Source organism: Crocodylus porosus, unplaced genomic scaffold (assembly GCF_001723895.1).
Source record: "Crocodylus porosus isolate Cpor-Errol unplaced genomic scaffold, CroPor_comp1, whole genome shotgun sequence".
Taxonomy (NCBI): Eukaryota; Metazoa; Chordata; order Crocodylia; family Crocodylidae; genus Crocodylus; species Crocodylus porosus.
In genome coordinates, this window is record NW_017728943.1 from 31,805,965 (window position 1) to 31,826,460 (window position 20,496).

Consider the following 20,496-nt stretch of genomic DNA (forward strand, 5'->3'; position numbering starts at 1 on the left):
AGCACTGTAGAGGTTGTTCCTGCTTTATAACACTAAAAGCAGAGAATAGCCCTGATGTTTTAAGAAATGTGGATGCCCATCAAAAAAAATCATTTTGATAATTTAACCTTCACTGTCAACCTTATAAGACAAATTTTAGAGCTAAACCCAAATCACGTTTTCTATACACATATCCTAAAAGTGCTTCAAAGTATCATCAGCGGTGTCCAGAAAAAAAAATAGCAATTTCATCCCTTTTGTCATAGTAATTCCTATTTCCTGTTCTGTTCACCATGCAGCCTCATTTTTTTACTTTTTAGTTAGATACAAAGCTAAGAGTGCTGTTTATACAAGAAAATGCCTGATAGGAAAATATCATTGTTCAGCTCCAGGTGAGTTGAGAATGTTAAGCTTTCTTCATTTACCACCTGTCCATTGATTCAATCAAGGGGCATCTTTACACTTGTTCTGGGGTGGTGGGGGGGGTTAATTAGAGCAGCTCTGAGAGTCACTCTAATTAACACTCCCACAGAGTCGCATGTATTTAGTATCTTGCGCTTCAAAATGGAAGCAGGAGCACCTTTAGTAAAGCTGGTTGGATGAGATTTTGGTAAAGCACCCTGCCGCCATTTTGAAGCACAGAGGTGCTGAATACTCATGATGCAGAGGATGCTGGAGCATGCTAATTAGCACACATCACAGCAGACTTCCAGCACATATATAGGTGCCTGTTACTTAACCGCACACAGATTAAAACTGTATTGGAAACAGTAAAAATATTTAGTCTACTTTCCTTAATGTGTATATATGCTCATACTAGGCTTCAGAGCATCAGATGACAAAGAATTGCCTGCACTTCATATGGCAGATGTAAGACTGCTCTGTAATAACTTACAAGTACTGTAGGGGATGTGGTTATTGGGATATTTACTAGAGGTGTACCAATATATTGGTGCCATATCGGATCAGCACCAATAAAAGGAAAATTAATGTTATCGCCTTTTAGCTTCTTTTGACTGGTGTAGCTGATAATGTACCAATAAGTATAATATGCCTTCTGGCTGAGGCCCCCAGACACCGCGTACGTGCACACAGCTGCATGCATGCACCGGCCAGGAATGCAGCTGGGCACTATGAAGAGCAGTACCCTGCAGGTAGGTCTGGGGAGGGGAAGGCGAATTGGAGGGTGGGGGGCAGATCAAGGCCCCCATGGGACCCTGGGGGAGCAGGTGAATGAGACCCTGGAGGAGGAGGATGGAGCTATGGGATGCTTGTCCATGGGATCAGCATCTTGGCGCTTAAAAATGGCAGTGGAGGCACTTGAACTAAAACTCATTTAATGAGCTTTAGTTCAAGTGCTGCTGCCACCATTTTTAAGTGCCAGGTCACTTTTAACTGGAGCAGAGCTGAGTGGGGTAAGATCGGAGGCAGGCTGCCCACTGTGCACTCATGGCTCTCCGCCCTGCTGCTTCTGCCTCAGGAGCTGTACACTGGCCATGCTCATCCCCTGCCCATCCAGCAGCTGGAGACACAGCTTGCTGCTGCCACTGCTTCTGGACAGGCAGCAGCTCCCAAGGCAAAGGCAGCAGGGTGAAGAACCTCAAGCCCACTGTGCACTAGCCACCCACAGCTCCATTCCACTCCAGCAGTGTGCCATTCACTGCCCTGACCCAGCCCCTGCCCCTGTCCCACACCCTCCCTCACCGTGGGGGCCTCAATCAGCCCCCACTCCATGCTCCTTCCCCTCCACAGACTTACCTGCAGGATACTACTATCCATGCTGCCCAGCTACATTCCTGTAAGTCAGTTATCAGATCAGTATTGGCTGATATTCCTGGTGAATAATTGGCTATTGGTTTCAGCCAAGAAAAAGTTTATCAGTACACACCTAATATTTACTATATGAATATATTTGTCTAGTTTTATTAGCAGGCTGTTAGAAAAAAAGAAACAGAAAGAGAAACAGTGGCTTAAGACAGCCACTCAACCACCAACACCTCACAGACAATGCAAAATCCATTTGTTTGGTGTTCTACTTCTAAGCCCTTAATGAGGTCACCATCACAGTTTTGTAGGGGGCATTTAGAAGCAGCAAATCCAAACTTGTGAATAAATGGACACACTCCCTCAAGCAGGAGGTAGAGAGACAGTGAAGGAAAACTGACTAAGTAAAGTCACAACAGGATCTGATATGCAATCCTCACAGTCATGCTTGCTGCCATGTACATTATGCCTTATTGCAAGTGCAGGGTCCCAGGCTCCCCTTGCACCAGCAAGTAGCAAACTCCTGTGGCTGGGAGCCCCATCAGCTGATCAGGCTATCAGCCATGAGGGTACAAGCCTGGATCAGCTGATGGGGCTCCAAGTCATGGGAGCACAGGGTGCCATTCTCCTTTCTCTCCCTCCATGGCTGTGAGCCCCAGCCTGGCCACACAGTTAATTAATGACATGATAAAAAATGACCACAAAGTTATTACACATTTTTTGTGTAATAACTTTGTGATTTATTCCTTGTTTTTTCACACTATTAATTGCATTAGCATATGGCTTTAAGATGTGATTAACCAGTTAAATACATCTTAAGTGTAAAGTGTATCAAGGGCCTAATACTTGGACTGCACCGGTTAGAAGTGATTGCGAAAATGAGGCCTTCTCAGAGTCTCTACTAAAGGATAGCAGGACTCTAAGAAGAACAGGGAGCAATCCTGGATGCACAAGCAAAGTCCATCCCATCTCAGAGGAAAGGCAGCAAAAGGGCACAGCAGCCCCCTTGGCTCTCCAGGGAACTGGCAGACCTCCAACGTCTTAAAAGGAAGACCTATAAAGGATGGAGGACTGGAACCACCACCAAGGAGGAATACTCTGCTTTAGTCCGGACTTGCAGAGAGCAAACCAAGAAAGCCAAGGCTGTGATGGAACTCCAGCAAATATCAAGGATAATAAAAAGTCATTTTTTAGATATGTGGGGAGCCAGAGGAAAAGCAGCGTTGGACCCCTGCTAAACCAGATGGGACAACTGACAACTGACACCCAGGAAAAAGCAAACTTGCTAAATGGGTACTTTGCATCAGTTTTTCATCAGGTCCTGCCCACTATGGGTCAGAGAGGCCCGGGCGAGGGAGATTCCTTGCCCTCCATTAAAGCTGACCTTGTGAAGGAACACCTTGACAGGCTGGATACCTTCAAGTCAGCTGGCCCTGATGGGTTACACCCAAGGCTACCCAGAGAGCTGGCGAGCATCATAGCTCAGCTCCTGGCACAGATCTTTGAGAGTTCTTTGTGCTCCAGTGAAATGCCCAATGATTGGAAGAAGGCCAATGTCATGCCTGTCTTCAAGAAAGGAAGGAAAGCGGATCTGGCAAACTACAGACCCATCAGCCTGACCTCTATCCTGGGAAAGGTCTTGGAAAAGATTATCAAGGAGGCCATCCTTAACAGACTAGCTGAAAGCAATATCCTGAGGGATACCCAGCATGGGTTTGTTGTGGGTAGGTCTTGCTTGACCAATCTCATTTCCTTTTATGACCAGGTGACTTATCACCTGGACAAGGGGGAAGAGATCGACGTCATATACCTCAACTTTAAAAAAGCCTTCAATCTCATGTCCCATGATCACCGCTTGGCTAAGCTGGACAACTGCGGCCTTGACGTCACCATGATCCGCTGGCTGGGGAACTGGCTCTGCGATAGGACTGAAAGGGTGATGGTCAATGGGAGTCAATCGTCTTGGTGCGCTGTGACCAGTGGGTTCCCACAAAGCTCTGTCCTAGGACCTATACCGTTTAACATCTTCATCAATGATGTGGACATTCATGTCGGAAGCACACTGGCCAAGTTCACTAATGACAGCAAACTGTGGGGTAAATCATCCACACCTGAGGACAGGAGGGTGATCCAGGCAGATCTTGACAGACTCATGAAATGGGCGGGCAAGAACCTGATGCTGTTCAACACCGAAAAATGCAAGGTTCTCCACCTTGGGAGGAAAAACCTGCAGCATCCTTATAGGCTTGGTAGTGCTACGCTGGTTAGCACTACAGATGAAATGGACTTGGGGGTCATCATTGACCACAAGAGGAACATGAGCCTTCAATGTGATGCTGTGGCTAGTAAAGCAACACTGTCTTGCATCCACAGTTGCTTCTCAAGCAGATCCCGGGATGTCATTCTCCCACTGTACTCGGCCTTGGTCAGGTCACAGCTGGAGTACTGCATCCAGTTTTGGGCTCCACAATTCAAAAAGGATGTGGAGAAGCTTGAGAAAGTCCAGAGAAGAGCCACGCGCATGATCAGAGGTCAGGAAAACAGACCTTATGACAACAGGCTGAGAGCCATGGGGCTATTCAGCCTGGAAAAGCGCAGGCTCAGGGGTGATCTGGTGGTCACCTATAAGGTTATCAGGGGTGCTCATCAGGATCTGGGGGAATGACTCTTCTCCAGAGTCCCCCAAGGGATGACAAGATCGAACGGTCACAAACTCCACTGTGACCGGTTCAGGTTGGACATAAGAAAGAACTTCTTTACCGTCTGGGCCCCCAAGGTTCGGAACAGACTGCCACCTCAGGCAGTTCAAGCACCCACTTTGAACACCTTCAAAACACATTTGGATGCTTATCTTGCTGGGATCCTATGATCCCTGCTGACTTCCTGCCCCTGGGGCAGGGGGCTGGACTCAATGATCCTCTGGGGTCCCTTCCAACCCAAATGTCTATGAAATCTATGAAACAGAATACATGGAGGCCTTTTGTTGTTTTAAAGGCTTTTGCTCTCAGATTACACTGTATTCCCACTGTTAAGAATAGCCAAAGCTTTGCTTTAAGAAAGCTGTCTACCCACTGGCCACAGTCTCCCGAAGGGGAGAACTGTGGATGCCAAACCCAGTTGGCCTTGCTGGGTAGGCACGGTCTCTCCACAAGAATACTGTAGCCTAAGGCCCAAACTAGAATCAGATGCATTCACCCTAGAAGTGAAGGCATGAATTCAGACATGAGTGGATACAATTGTGCTGACCAGAGAGAGGTCAGAAGCACAGCTATCCTTGTAACTAGCCCATAGGCATAATACTACATATTAGTGGAGGGCAATAAGGCAGGAATCACCTTATTTTCATTAGTATAGGGGATAGATTATTGGATTTTATAGAGACTTGGTCCAATCTAGCCAGGTATATTCTCAGTTCCTAGCTTTCTACCAATTATATATGCCGATTCGCATGTATAAAGACAGCAAGGGATGAGGGCATCCCATTTCCTTCTCTAGCTACACTATGGTCTGAGGTATACCCACTAGTTAAGTATAGAGTCTAGAAGCTCCTTTAATTAGTGCAGCAAATGATATTGTGTCTTTAATTCTATAATTTCTCCTTAGAATGCTGTCTTTAACATTTAAAGATAGGGACACCCATTGACTATAAGTTAAGAGTACTCTGCTCTGCCCTATATAACTCAGCAGAAAATCTATTTAGTAGGGCTGTGCGAAGCTTCACCTACTGATTCAATTCAGAGGAGATTTGGCCTGATTTGGTGGCCAGCTCTCCAAATCCAAATCGAATCAGGGTCTGAATCGATTTGAAGCTCTCCAAAACAATTCAGAAAAGATTCAGAGAGTTTCAGTGATTCAGGCAGTCCCCACTCACTGCCACAGGGAGATGGGCTTGGATCTGGTAAGTATGGGGCAGGGGAGGGGGGGCTGGAGAAGGGAGGAGGGCCCCCCTGCCTGCTTCCCCAGCCCCACCCCCATGGCTGCCCCACCTGCCCCAGCTCCCAGTGCTTTAAAAAAAAAGCCCCTACTCACTGGGTGTTGCCCAGCAGTGGGGCAATCCCTGCTGCCCCTCACTGCCCCACGCTGCTTGGGGGGCTCTGCCACGAGCCTCCTGACCCCCTCTGGCTCTCCCAGTGTCCCCTCCCCGTGGCTGCCCTGCTCACATGAGCTCTCGCCCTTGAAGAAAAACAAAAACAAAAAACAAGAGCAGGCTGAGGGGGGACCTAGTGGCTGTTTACAGACTAGTGAGAGGGGGACCAGCAGGTATTGGGGGAGTCCCTGTTCCCCCGAGCACTGCCAGGAGTGACCAGGAATAACAGTCACAAGCTGGCAGAGTGTAGATTCAGCCCAGACATCAGGAGGCGCTACTTCACTGTCAGGGCGGCTAGGGTCTGGAACCAACTTCCAAGCGAAGTGGTGCAGGCTCCTACCCTGGGGGGCTTTAAGAGGAGGCTAAATGAACACCTTGCTGGGGTCGTATGATCCCAGTACTCTTTCCTGCCATGGCAGGGGGTCGGACTTGATGCTCTGCTCAGGTCCCTTCCGACCCTACCAACTATGAAACTATGAGTCAGGGGGCTCGTGCAGAGCTCCTCATGCAGCGTGGGACAGTGGGGAGCAGTGGGGATCACTGCTGTCACCCCCCACCAGGCAGCACCCAGTGAGTTGGGGATTTTTTTTTTCAAAGTGCCAGGAGCTGGGGCAGGCAGCCATGGTGAGGGCTGGGATATTGGGTGGGGGATGGACCTGGGTGATTCAAAGATTCAGCAGCAGCTGAATCAGTTTGGGACAGTGATTCGAATCACCAAGCGAATATTAGCTGCTTCGCACAGGTCTACTATTTAGTACAAAATCTATTTCTTCTTTTCTTTTTATACTAGTCTCTCTATTTTGTTAATTTAATACTTCACACATTCCTGCTCTTCCAATGAACTACTAACTACTATTGGAGAATACTGAAGAATTCTTTTTTGCCACTGAGACCCTGTGCTATGAATGTCTTGTTTTTACATACCATATTTACTCAAATCCAAGACAAGGTTTTTTCCTCATTCATCCTTGTTTTAGATTTGAATACAAGGACCCAGAGTCAGAGTAGGAGGATAAGGAAATAGCTGGTAGAGGAAACAGCCTGTTTGCCCAAGTTGTTGGTTTTGGTTTCCAACTGAATTGCTTTAAAACACTGCAATTGATCCTATCATTTCCGCTTTTAGATAGCTACCATCCAAGGTGGGTGCTATATTCTCATCTTATTTCACTTGAATACAAGGACCCAGAGTCAGAGTAGCATTAAGCTCTTTCTTTTTTTCTTTCTCTTTTCTGAGTTATTGCTCAAATATGTGTAAACATTGGTACCCACCTGACACACAGACTCTCCCACAGCTCCTGTTTCTGGGACCCAGAGTTGATAGCACTAGGAGACTTTGTTTGCATTAAGACTACTGCAGTATACGCAACTTCATTTCATTCTGTTATTTAATATTAATAAGCAAATTAATAATTGCTAATAGCCAACTCTAATTTCTTGAGCTTGAAAACGTTTTTCTGTAGCTCAGGAGACAGCAGGAAAAAAAACATAAAGGACAAGTTGATTTATTCTTTCGCGATCCCTTAACTTCCGAAAGTTCCCTTCCTAGTCACGTACAATAAAGTTATTTTAGAAGTGTTTATTGCAGTTCACAGCAAATTAGTACCAAGTTAAACTAATTTTGTTCTTTTTTTTCTACACCTTCCTCTTTGACTAAAATCTAACAGCTTTTTTATGTTTTTTCATTTAACAGCTCTGAAGTAAGTCAGAGTTACGAAACTCATTCTGAAATGGTTAGCCAAATTTGCAAGAATTCCTCTGGCCAAATTACCTCCATTTTGGGTTATGTCCAGGTGCAAAGGGAGAATGTCAGGAACATTTTTGGGGTATAGTTTAATTTAAACAGATATAAACCCATGAAGACACTCATGTTATTTTTGGTTCAGCTTATATTGCCTGGGAAAGAGCTTTACAAACAAATCATGTCACTTGGAACAGGAATACGCAGATGGGGGAGGACAATTCTGCCAGTACAAACAGGAAAAAATTATCAGGATAGCTGGTAAAATTCTGCCATGAAGAGAAAGTCTGAAACCTCTTTCTCCTCTATGAGGCCTCCAACTTATAATTTTTCATTTGTATCTTGTTCTCAAACTGGGATAGGGAGCAGGAAAGGCTTTTTTACCAGATCTGGCCCTAAAAATCAGCCGTCAGAACCACTTGCATAAATCCATATTTTTACAGAGCCCTCCTTAAGTTAGTATTGGTTGTCCAGAGTGCAGTGGTTCAAGGTGACAGAGCCAATTTTATAATCAGATTAAGTTTAGAGGCTTAGTATGAAGCCTTAGGCCTTAAAGTAAGTGAATTTATCCTGTGTAAGCAATTGTCAAAATTTCTCTATTTGCTAAGAACTGTTTTGTTTGTTGTTTTTCACCTATTAGAATTGTAGTATAACCGTTTTATTGCAGAAGTTACGGGCTCATCTAAGCCACAAAATTATGAACATCATTAACAGTACAACAAGGCAGCACAAACTGTTCCTGTTGTAATGGGGGCTGCTATTTAAATGTCAGATTTGAGCAAGATGCCAAACATGACACCACAAAGCCACCAAATTTAAAAGACAACATCAGCAATCTTTGTGGGTACTGCCTTTGCATTAATGTAGACCCCTTTTTAAAGGAACAAAACCTCTTAGAAACAACATTAACTAATCATCATTAATGTTATATGTAAAATTAGCAAGGAAAAGTTATATTATAAAAGATAATCAGTACCACACTTAGAAGTTGAAAGGAGCTGACTGCCATGGCCTGATGGTCATTCACACCTTTCCTTTCCAGGAGCTATGTTTTCATACTTATTGTTAGGTACGGCTTTGTACTTCTACTACCTCAGTCAAATGGTAGCTGAGCTTGTACTTTGCTTTCCAGTATAGACTGGCTCTCTTGTTCAGGGACAGTGTGCTGTAACTTTTATTCCAGAAACCCCATCATAGAACAAAACGGTGCGGTCCTTGTCCTATTCACAGCTTAATTTCGTTTTCACTCTATACAGAGACATGTTTCAGAGGCTTTAAGGCCAGGTGTCAAACTTCTAGCTATTCCACATCCAGCCACTCCACATGCCCAGCCACATGGGCATGTGCAGCTAGTTTGGCATGTGGGCTGCACCTAGCACCATGGGTGCTGCATGCAATGCAGATTGTCAGTCCAGGGTGCACACTGCATGCAATGCCCCTACCAGACCTACCCGGAGTGCTGGTTCCTGGGCCAGTCTGGACCACACTGCTCTGGAGCTAGCGTGCAAGGCCAATCTGACAGGGTACCACATGCAGCGCATCTGATCCAGCCCCATGCATCCTGTGAAGCACACACAGGCTCTGCTCTGGGGCTCACTCTACCCACAGTGCATGTGGGTGGCTCAGTGCATGGAGGTGCACACTGCAGGCAGCACCCTGTCAAACTGGCCCAGTGCACTGGCTCTGGTGCAGCATTCCAATCTAGCCTGCAGACCAGCCCAATGGCTCTCATCCAGCCCGCATGCCCAGATGAGTTTGCTACCCCTGCTCTAAAGAATATGTTGTAGTTAGTTGTATGTTGTAATTGAGATGTATAATTGCAATCAAGTTCTAGCCTTATATTAAGGACAAACTTAGAGGACTCGATTAAACATAGAATATAGTGAATATAGAACTAGTAATGTTACTTCTCTTCTGGTAAGTCCAAGAGAAGGGAAACTGAACAGTTTTCCTGTCGCATATTATATTCATCACTACTAAGGGTAGCACAGCATAGTATTTTAAATTCAGCTGTTCTCTGGTCCGTTAGTGAATTAAATGATTTTTCCCCCTCTTCTATGCAGAATTTCACGATTGAAGTCAATAGTTTCTTTCAGCTCAAGTTGCCTTCCTTCTGTTTTTAAGTATCTGCACTTGCTAAAGGTCACCTGTGTTTCTTCACGCCATAACTTTTTAATGACAGTTTTTAAAAAATCGTAGTCAGATATCTTTGTAGTAGTTCTCACTGCCTCTGTAGTTGGTAGGCTGTTCTGCTCTTTTACCTGCTGAAAATTAATTCAAATTCTCTTCTATTTTTTTAAGGAACTTATGGACTTTTTACGAACTCATTCCCACAGTTCTGTTTATGCCACATCTATGTGTCCCCCCATTGCAGAGCAAATCGTTAGGGCCATGAAGTGTGTCATGGGACTAGATGGAACAACAAAAGGTAAGACATCTTTGTGACTTCATAGAGTGGGCTCATAGTCTTAGCATATGCTAAGTGCAAAGGTCAGAAACTTTTCCAACAACAAATGACCGAGACAGTAAAGAAATAAGGGAACTGCTACAGTGCTAAGTTGCTTTGTACTTGTCTCATGCTTGCATACTTCAGAGTGTTTTTACCAAAACTGCACACACATTAATTAACCAATGATTTCCTGTCATCACAGCGGCAGGGCATTAGGAGCACCCTCATCTCTCCTGCTTTTATCTTATGGCATGTGGTAGGGTATGCTTGATCTTTCTGATTTTGCCTTGTAGTTGTATGCAAGGGTTTGAAGTTACAGTTTTGGGGGCCTTTGAGTGAGGGGTTACCTGTGATTACAGCAGATGGCTATGGAAGCTTCTTCTAGTCCTACGTTCTTCTTACTTGTCCACATTTTTGCTCAATGATCTGAGAGTACATTATAGGCCATTATCAAGCTAAGCTTCAGAAAACTCCTGGAAGGGCTGGTGAGTACTGTTATGCTGGCTCTGTTGTTGAGCAAACAGAAACACTGAGTGACCAGATGACTTAGTGGAGGTCACAAAGTAAGAGTTCCAGAGATAGAGATACCCCTTTGGAGCTCTTGCCTTGAGTTCATTCACTAAGTCCTGGCCCACATTACTTCCAAAAAACATGAAGGAAAACTAGACTAATGAAAATGGATCATGTGGACTTTACAGCATGAGTTCAGAATTAGAACTGAGATCCTTTCATTCATCATATTGATACTGCCATTAAAATACTATTTAGAGGTACTCAACTGAGGAGCTTCCTCTCAGCTGTGATGGTTCCAGATCCACTTCTTGATGAATGCAAATCTTCCAAGTCTCAAATAGTTGAAATCATGCTAGAGGCATTCTGTTAAGGTGCCACAGGATAAATAGTGGTATTAACAAAATGATGGCTTCATTCACTATATAACAGGATTGTGATGTCTTGGATTTAATTTGTTTTGATACAGTATTATGAGGAGACTGAAGCAAGACTTAGTGGTGTTATTTAGGGAAGAAGAGTAGTATTTATATTGTTTCCCTGATAGCTGATCTAATGATTGCCTCTGTACAATGTACACTGTGCGTGCATCTATATGTGCCCCCAACTGCCTGTTGCTGCGGCAACATAGCATCTCATGTAGACGTGTCCTGAATGTGGTATGCTGTAGGATAAATGTGTAGAGGGTATTTCTGTTAGCATTTCAATCTGCTACTGAAATATATTCAAGGTATGAGATTTAAATATATATTAACCTAGGAATAATAGCTGATGTACCAACGCTTTTTATTTTTAAGGGTGTTTAGGAAGTGAGTTTTGCATAGTGTTATTTTATGTATAGCACATATATGAAGAGCTAGTTTCTAATTAAACTGTGCTTCCTTTTCCCATCCGCACAAAGGAAGTAGAAACATTTTGCTGTAATACAGATCCCCGCTGGGTCTCACTGGAAATCAGAAATTGACTCCTATGCTTTGCTTCTAATTTCAAATTCAAACTGCCCTGATACATTACACGAAACGTAAGGATTTTTTAGGGTGGTACCTTTTATGGGACTGTATAGATGGGATAAATTTAGACCAGCTTTCAAATGCAAGACCTGATGAGAAATGTCTTGCATTCAAAAGCTTGTCTAACTCTATCCCAACTATGCAGTTGGTCCAATAAAAGATATCACCCAAAGAAATCCTTGTCTCAGCATAATTCCTGGGCCATCATGGCTGTAACATCACTTTTACACTACTAATACATCATAGAATTCTACAGATCAGTTTTATAAAAAGGCTTACCAACAGAGGGCAATATTGTATTAAACCTGTTCAAGAGGTATTTATTTATTTTTGGCTTTGAGAAATGAAGTATATCTATAGTGCATTTCTAAACTCAGCTTTTCAAAGCTGCTTGCAAATGACCTGTAGCTGGCCTGATTCTTCATACAATGCAGAGCAATCTGATAAGAGAAAAGCTTTAAAATTGTGCATACCTGGCTAGGTTTCAGATTCAGTTTCTAAAAAAAAATTCTTTCGGCAGCACTGTGTTTGGTGACACGGAGATGATGTTTTTATATAATTCAAGTGCTGCATTTAATTCTGTTGAAAATGCTATATAAGACTCAAGAAGGTGTTCAGACAGTATTTTCCTAAAGGGAGGGGAAACTCCAGAATTTCTACAGAAGCTGCTAGTAAACGTATTAAGTATTTTGAACAGTAAAGGTGAGATGTCTTGGGATAAGATCCATATTAACTAGGAACTAGTGAGTGGAGAAAGGAAGCGAAATACCTAGATGGTGAATGAGTAATCTCATCTTGTTCTTTCAGTTGCCTTCATCCCGGAAGCCTAGAAGGGTAAATTTACAGAAATCCAGGAGAGTCAGGCCTCCTTGGTAATTTAATTGCCCCCTTACCAGTTACCATCATTTTTATGTTTTGATTTCTAGTGCACTTCTCAGTCCTGTTTTATATTTCCTAAACGATAAGTTTTTCCACCCTTCCTTCTACTTGTTATTTATTCCCCATTGATCTGCTAAACAGCTGACCTGGAATAGAGCAGGGGAGATGTGATTATACACTGAATGCAATCAACACCCAGAAATGTAGTGACATGGTATTTTACTCTATTGTGATTCAGACCAGTTGATTTGCCATTGTTTTCTCTTCATTAGCAAGAGTATGCTTGGTTGAAAAAGAAAACAGGGTTTAAACTTCCAAGCCATGATTGGTTTATTGGATTCATGGCTGGAGGACATGAATAGATGCCTGTGAACACCAGTGGAGCTGCATAATTATAGAAGACACAGGAAGTGTCCCTATAGTCAAGACAGCCAACACTGTCCATTCTTTGACCCTGCATTCAGTTCCTTATACCTTAACTATCAAATTTTAACCTGCCAGTCTGAAATTTTCCATAAAAGGTATATGACTCAGGCATTTTTTTAATAATAAAAAAGTTTGGTCATTTCCCAGAAGGATAGAGAAACACATGTTTTGACTATCTTACAAAATTGTCACAGCTGTTTCATTGAGAAGCTGTAGCATCTCTACACTTGGATTTGAAGTTTGACAGGGGAGTGGGGTTGACAGGGCTGTCCTTATTGCTATGGCCATGAAAATACACCCAAGCCTGCCCAAGTTGTAAGCCTCTGAAAAAATCTTCATTCACACATGCTCAGTAGAGATTTGTTCACTTGAACTGAAGTGAGCATGCCCATCCCCTCACAGCACCTCCACATGACTAAACTGTGCATACTATCCCACAGAATGACTGAGTCTGCTGCAGCAGGGAGGGAGGTGAAGGGGGAATGCAAGGGCAGAGGAATTACTTCTTATAGGCTAGGAACATACATTACACATAAACCAGTTTAAGTGATCAGAAACTGGTTTAAACCTATAACAAAATGAATGTTCAGTGCACATAAACCAGTTTGAAAATGGCTGAAACCAGTTTGAGATAAACCTGGTTGAATATAGTATTAGACTTAACTGATTTGGCTCAAATGGGTTTATGTAATATCTTTCCCAGACCCCTTGCTGGTTTAACTAGTTAAACCAAACTCCCTCAGCATCCCAGCATGCTGTCTGGGCTTGGCAGTGCTCTCTGCTCCACAGCAGAGCTGGCCCCTCCCCTCTTCTCCCTGGCTGGAGCTCCAGCAGAGACTACAGATACAACAGGGTCTGCATGGCTTCCCTTTGCTCTACCCCCCACCTCGCTGCTCACTGCTTAAGCAGGAATCCCCACCTTCCTCCCTTCCTTCCATCTCCCACAGTACAAACCCAAGCTCCATGGACCCTGGGCATGTGGTATGCTAGCTAATGCTGAGAGGTGCCTGTGTGTGTCTCTCCAATTTCACTGGGACAGGCAGACAAAACAGTGACCACTTAGGATGTTTTGGAGCTAATCAACAGGTCAGCTAGTAAGTGGTTTAAGAAGAGTTTGAACTAATGGAGAGAGGCTGTTGTTTTGCCAATGAGATGATAAACACTTTTATCATCCCCCTGCTGGCTTGCTTGCCTGGCAATTTGCTGTAGACAGTATAAAGAAGCTGGGAGGGAGACTGAAAAGCTCTGTATCATCAACAGAGGCATGCACCATATGCCCCACTCCTTCCCCCTTGCCTCAAAATGCTAGCGCAGGGCTAGAGCTGGCAACACTCCCACCCCTTGAGCAGCCAGCGGGGAAAAGCCTGAGATGGTGCATGCAGACCTCCCTAATCAGAGGTCCTGCCAGGGCCTGACCACATCCCTCAGCTCAGTAGTGTGAAAGGGAAGGGAGGGCTGCTCTAGCACCTCACAGCTTCTAACCTGAGCCACTGCAGACATGTGCCTGAATTACTTCAGTCCAGAGAGAATGTCTGTCTGGTTACAAACTGGTTCAGCCTAGCCAGGTTAGACTACCTGCAAAGCTTGAATCAATTCAGGCTCGCTCAAGCTTTTTGAATGTCTGTCCTTTGCCATAATTACTAACAGCCATTGTGGCACCAGGCATCAGAACTGATGGTCTCTCCTGTGCTCTCAGTGCTCCCCCTCCTGGCAAGGTACTGACATTCAAAAAGTCCAAGGCAGAATCAGTCTACATTATGTGATTTTCTCTAAGCATCACAGTTTAGCTCAATAGTGAACAGAACACACATTCATCCTTTCGTGGGGGTGGCAAAGCTTATACTGCATTTTGCCATTTTTAAAATGGTCTGTGTGCCAAACTTCTGTTCTGTTACAGGTAGAGACCAGTTTCCAATCACTTGTACCAGTAAAAGTGTAATGTCTGTACCTGTTAGGCAGTAAGAAAGAACAGAAAGAACCAGCCTGATCAGGATGCCAAAGCTTAAGTAACAGCGAAGTATTCCATTTTACCAAGGGTACTCTAGTACATTACCAAGGGTACTCTAGTACATTTTACCAAAGGTACTCTAGTTTTAAACACCAGCATCAGATAATGAAGAAAACACAAGGCTTCCAAAGAGTTATCTTTGAATGGGTTGCTCCATACCTTTTATACAATTAAGCATCATTTCATGATCATTTCACCAATAGGTCTTGCTATTTGCTCATCTGAAGTTCATGAGCTAACCTGTAAGAATTTTACAGAGCCCGTGGTTAAATATTGCACATTCCTTGTTTTCTGTGCATGGTACTAATCCATCTATTTAAAAAGCCTCTATGCAAAAATGTAAAAAAAGGCCCAAATACCTCTGTCCATTTGTACAACATAAAATTCATGATGTTGAGGAAGACACTTATTTCAAATTCAGTATGCTGCACAAGGTGCTGAAGCTTGAGGACTAATAGAATGTGTAATTTTTATCCTCTGTGTTGAACCACATAATGTAGTTCACAAAATATAAGTGTAATCCACCTATGATCTTTTCTCAGCTATAACTATTTTACTTGATGATACCATGTGTCAATACCAGATTAGTTTGCGCTATTAAAAAAACCCAAAAAAATCCTCATTGCTTTTTAAGTTTTTGTGGCCTTTTAATTTCAAATGTTCCCTTCTTTGCTCAGGTGAGATAAAGCAAGCAGAAGTTCCTGTGGCCTTCACTGTACATGCTTCATTATACATATTCTTTCTTGTCATGACTCCTTGTTACACTACTGGAGATAACTCAACGATAACTGAGGAAACTCAGTAGTTGCCTTAACAGTTTTATCCCCATGGTGAAATTGCACTTGCCTTGGTATACTTGGACTTTGCATGAGTTTCAGGATTGGCTATCAGTATGCTTGCTTGCATGCAAGGCACTGACACAGCCCCTTCCAGCTGTGACCTTGGACCTTTTTTCTCTGATTGAAAATATTGTGAACATATTTTTACACATAAATTTGATGGGCAAAAACTAGAACCACTGAATGAATAGATGCAAGACTGTTAAAACTGAAGCAATTTTCTTTTTGACAAAGAACAAATTATAGTGAAGTAAATAGCAAATTGGTGTGTTTAAGTGGGCATATTTTTATGTTTAGTGTGTGGTAAACAAAAATTTGATTACAATGAAGTTTTCTATTTTCTTCATATATTTTTATGGCAAACTATCTAATTTGAAATAAATTCTTTAAAAGCTATTGTCTTACAGGTGTTATAAATAATACCTGAGATGATTAAAATAGAAAGATATTTTTTAAATGTAACCCATTTCTGTTATTTATACTGTTCTGGTTTAACATTTTACTTTTTCTCTCAGCTTGGAAAATGGAAAAGCTCTACTGTTTTATTCTTTATTCTGTTTTAACTCTGGATTGTGATGTCCTAGCTCAAAATGAGCATATTTTGATTGCAAAAAAACAAAAACAGTAATGTTTTCCAGGGAGGGGCAGTTTGGTTTGCTTTGATTTGGTTTGGTTTTTTTCCCCTTTTGAAAGAAGATGTGTGTTAAAATCTGTTCCAGTAGGAATTGTTATAAGGATCACTAGAAAACTGTACATTTGTATTAGGTTTTGTTAAGCTTAAAGACAGATTTCCCAACATGCTTAGCTCCTGCCACATCCATTACTCCCAATACTAAATGAGAACCAAGCTATTTTGACGAATTTGCCCATTGGTTTTACGAAACGTGAAGCTTGGTTGCAAGTGTCCCAGGCCGTGTTATTACAAAGTGCTCCACATGAGAACAGACTGTGGCACTTACTCAAAGCAGCTTACAAATTCAGGTGCTTTCTGCTATTGTTCCCTTTCTCAATCTATTCTTGCCCTTTCAGTTTAAGAGACAAGAACTTCTCTGACCCAACAAAACACTTAACTACTCAAGTGAACTTTAAACAGGCTACTACTTCCAATAAGCATGTGTTTAAAGTATGGAAGGAACTGCCTTTTTGTTCCTTGTTTGTACAGTGCATGTCTGAGTTGGGTCTTGGTTCATGACTAGGGCAAATAAATAATAACAAGCATTTTTCTGGGTCAGGGCCTTACACCCCACCATTCTGACAATAAATTCTGCCCTGAGGAGAGCATAACCTGAGCCACCTGCAAAATAACACTACTCCCCACAAAGCTGATGGACCTGGGTCCACAGAGTGTAGTGGTTTGTTGATTCTGGCAAGCAAGGGAATTGAGGTAATCGGTTTGCATGTGGGACTGTTGAAAACCACTCAGTATTGGCCTAAATTAAGTCAATGGGAGAGTGTCTACTGACACCAAAGAGCACAGAGGTGGGTAAGCGCTGAGTGCTTTTGATAATGCCGCTTGCAATTCCCCTTGTACTAAAAGGGGTCGTGGAAAGGGTATCTACAGGTGGAAATGGAAATAATTCTTACAGTTATTCTTATGGGGTCAGAACTCCTTTACACACATTTGTTGCAAATATTCCCCTGAGCTGCCTAATACAAGTCAAGGAAGTATGAAATATTTATTGTGACCAAGGGACTCCCAGGCTGTCCTTAGTAAGCAGAACTTCATTTTTTACTATTGGAAATAATGTATAGACCCAGGGTACAGTTGCCTTTAAAAAGTATGCTCTTCACAATAGAGACTGCAAAGCTGTAGATACCCTTTTCTGTTCCAGAAGATGCTTGCTGCTGTCCTGTAAATCCAGTTGGCAGAGTGTTATCTGCTTGAGAAACTGAGAGAGACTTGCCTTTGCTATGTGCATTTAGTCATTGGCATTTTAGCAATACCTAATATGTTGCAGATGTAGTGCAATGTGTGCTGGCTGGCTTTCAGTTGAGGGACTGACATGCTTTGTGATTAATCACCTGTGTTTGGTAGTAAATATATTCTGCAAGCCTGTTGTGTTGGCTTGTCCCTTTTTTTCTGTAAGTTACTTTTTGTTCACAGAAATGTAAGTACAGATAACGGGCTTGAAATACAGCCGGTGACTATACACAACTGATTTCCATACAATTCCTCCTTGTTCTCCTTTAGTCACTTTTTCTTTCTGTTCTTTGCTCTGGGAAGTGATTTATAGTCAAAATCAGACTAATGCATATCCTTGAAGGCTGATTCAGAAAGGAGCATTAGCTGAAATCTTTTGAGTTATAGGTGGCATTATGGCATAGCAGCAAATGCCCTCACTTCTCCTGAGGCATACAAAAGTTATTTCTAAACAGCATTTATATCTTAGAACATGTTTTCTTAAGGCACTCCTGTTTTATAGTGATTTAATGCACATGGCAATATAGATGTGTTACTTCTGTAGTGGAATCAGAGAAAGAAAGACAACATGTCCATCTAATAATTTAGAAAGGAAGGACAGCTATTGTTTGCCAATTTATTGTTATCATCATCAACATTATCATCACAGCTTTTGGAGATGCTGTCTAGCTGTTACTAGAGCAAGGTAAGGGAGTAAAGCGTTGTATCCCAAGAACAAAGATTGAAGAGACATTCTGACACTGGTATGCAGAAGTTTGATTGTGTAACTAATTATCTAGAAAGGCTCCATGAAAAAACAGCTGGAGAAGATTACAGCAGGTGGATTTGTGTCTTGGATAGCCCCTGCATGCCAAAGAAAAGTTCAGTGTTAGATTATCCTCTCTGGAACAGGTTTGAGAAAAATAACTCTCCTTCAGTAAAAATATACCTGAGATATATATATTAAAGGCTACAGGTGCTTGTTCCCATTTTTAATACGTGGAGTAAGAATTTCCAAGGGTAACAGCCATCATGAAGTGTTCTAAGGTCAAGCTGATTAAAGCCAGGCTCTTTCCTTGTTAAAAGTTTCAGACCGAAAAACAAATGTTTTGGGCTGCATAAAAGAAACAGGGTTCAAGGAAGATGAGGGTTTTACGACATGTTTTACAGTTGAGGTAAGGTCCTCAGCTAGCGTGATCAAGATAACTCTGCTAAAGGCAATGATGAAATTCTGCCAATTTACACCACTTAAGGATCCAGCTCTCAGACACAGGCTTCTAGTCAGAATATCTTCTTTGTACTGAATTCAGTGCTAACGCTGACAGGCTCCAGCAAAATTGGGCTTAAACTCATAGAGCTGCCCTGTGTGCTCACACAAGGGCACAAGATGCCTTCTCATCCCTTTCCACTGACTGTCCTTATTGTGGGTAGCAGTTCATGAGACTAAGCCATTTCCAGGGAGCCTCCACTCTCTCTTCCATGCATGTGAGTGGGAACAGGGAATAAACTTTTTCTCCTCAACTTGCCAGCCATTACATTGGAGCCAGCATGCATAGGGAAGTAATTGTGGTCATGTATAGGGTAGTATAAATGAGTCTCCTCCTTTGCCCCAAAGCAAGGAAAGAACCAGAAAAAACCTAGCTTCTGATCTGCTCCAAGACCAGCTGCTGTTCTCCTCCTGGCCAGGGGTTGTGGGAAAACCATCACTGAGCTGATTGTTGGTACTTGTACTGTAAAAAACCATGTCATTCCAAAGAAATTAGGGAGAAGCCCATCTATCTTTTATCATTTTTTCTATTCTGTTCTTTCTTACTTTCTTCCCTTTGTTTCTTCCTTAAATTAAACCATATTTATTGTATGCAATAAAACCTTTTAAAAGTCTGCAAAAATTAATGAGCTAAAACTTGCAGTATACTATAATGTAAATAAGAATGTAATTAACATTTTTCCAAAATTGCCAATACCTTAAAACCAGACAATAAAAAATAAAGTTTTTTTTAAAGTGGTATAGCAAATGTAAACACTAAATTTGCCACTAATAGATGGATTGGAAATGCAATCATTCTAGATTTGTTTTATAATATCCAGATGACTTATCCTATATTTTACTAAAATCACAATAAACAGATTGCACCCAAATCATTTATATTATACACTGTAAAGATTAGTTTGTGAAATGTAAAATGCTGTTTTCTATCCTTCAATTCTTTTCTCTCTCCCCTTGTATTATTTATTTGGTCAATAAAAAAGTATAAATCTTTATGCATAAGCCATGCTCAGATTCAGCTTTGTATTTGAGGAACTTAACAGGCAAAGGGAAAAATCTGGTAAATATTACCAGTTTGGGTAAACATACCATAGTAAAATTTGGACCCTGTAACCAAGTTGCATTATTCTTACACTGATTTAAGCTGGCGTGTGTGAGACGGGAATAAAAGGCTGAACTATCATCTGACTCAGGATGAAGAGATGCACGAATAGAAAAAGAAGTGTTGAAAGATACTTTAAAACTTTGGATATGGGGGGGTTCTACTTATCCACGTGCCATTTAAGATAGACAGCCTGTGGAAGTAGTGAGCAGGCACTAAGTCATATGAAAATGTGTGAGAGGCAATACATGTTCCTTTACCAGAAATCTTAGTATCAGAAACGGAAGTGTTGAGGCTTAGGTAAAGAATGGAGACCTGGTGGGACTCCACCCATGACTGGACCACGGGTATAGAGGGCTATCCCCTGTACAGGAGGGATCGTGTTGACAAAAGGGGCGGGGGTGTAGCTCTCTATGTGAAGGAAAGCTACATGTCCCTGCAAGCTGATGTTGGCGACCGGCATGGACAGCTAGAGACCCTCTGGGTAAAAATTCGTGGGGAATACGGCACAGGGGACACAACGGTGGGAGTCTACTAC

The 20,496-nt window shown here is 42.4% G+C and overlaps 1 protein-coding gene across 1 annotated transcript in view; it reads left to right on the forward strand.

Moving 5' to 3' along the window:
- The window catches only part of SPTLC3 (serine palmitoyltransferase long chain base subunit 3), a 119,028-nt gene that overhangs the window by 83,663 nt on the left and 14,869 nt on the right, over positions 1-20,496 (forward strand). Inside the window, exon 9 of the mRNA XM_019549119.1 lies at positions 9,870-9,996. Within this exon, the coding sequence (XP_019404664.1) occupies positions 9,870-9,996 (127 nt within the window). The remainder of the gene's footprint in view (positions 1-9,869; positions 9,997-20,496) is intronic.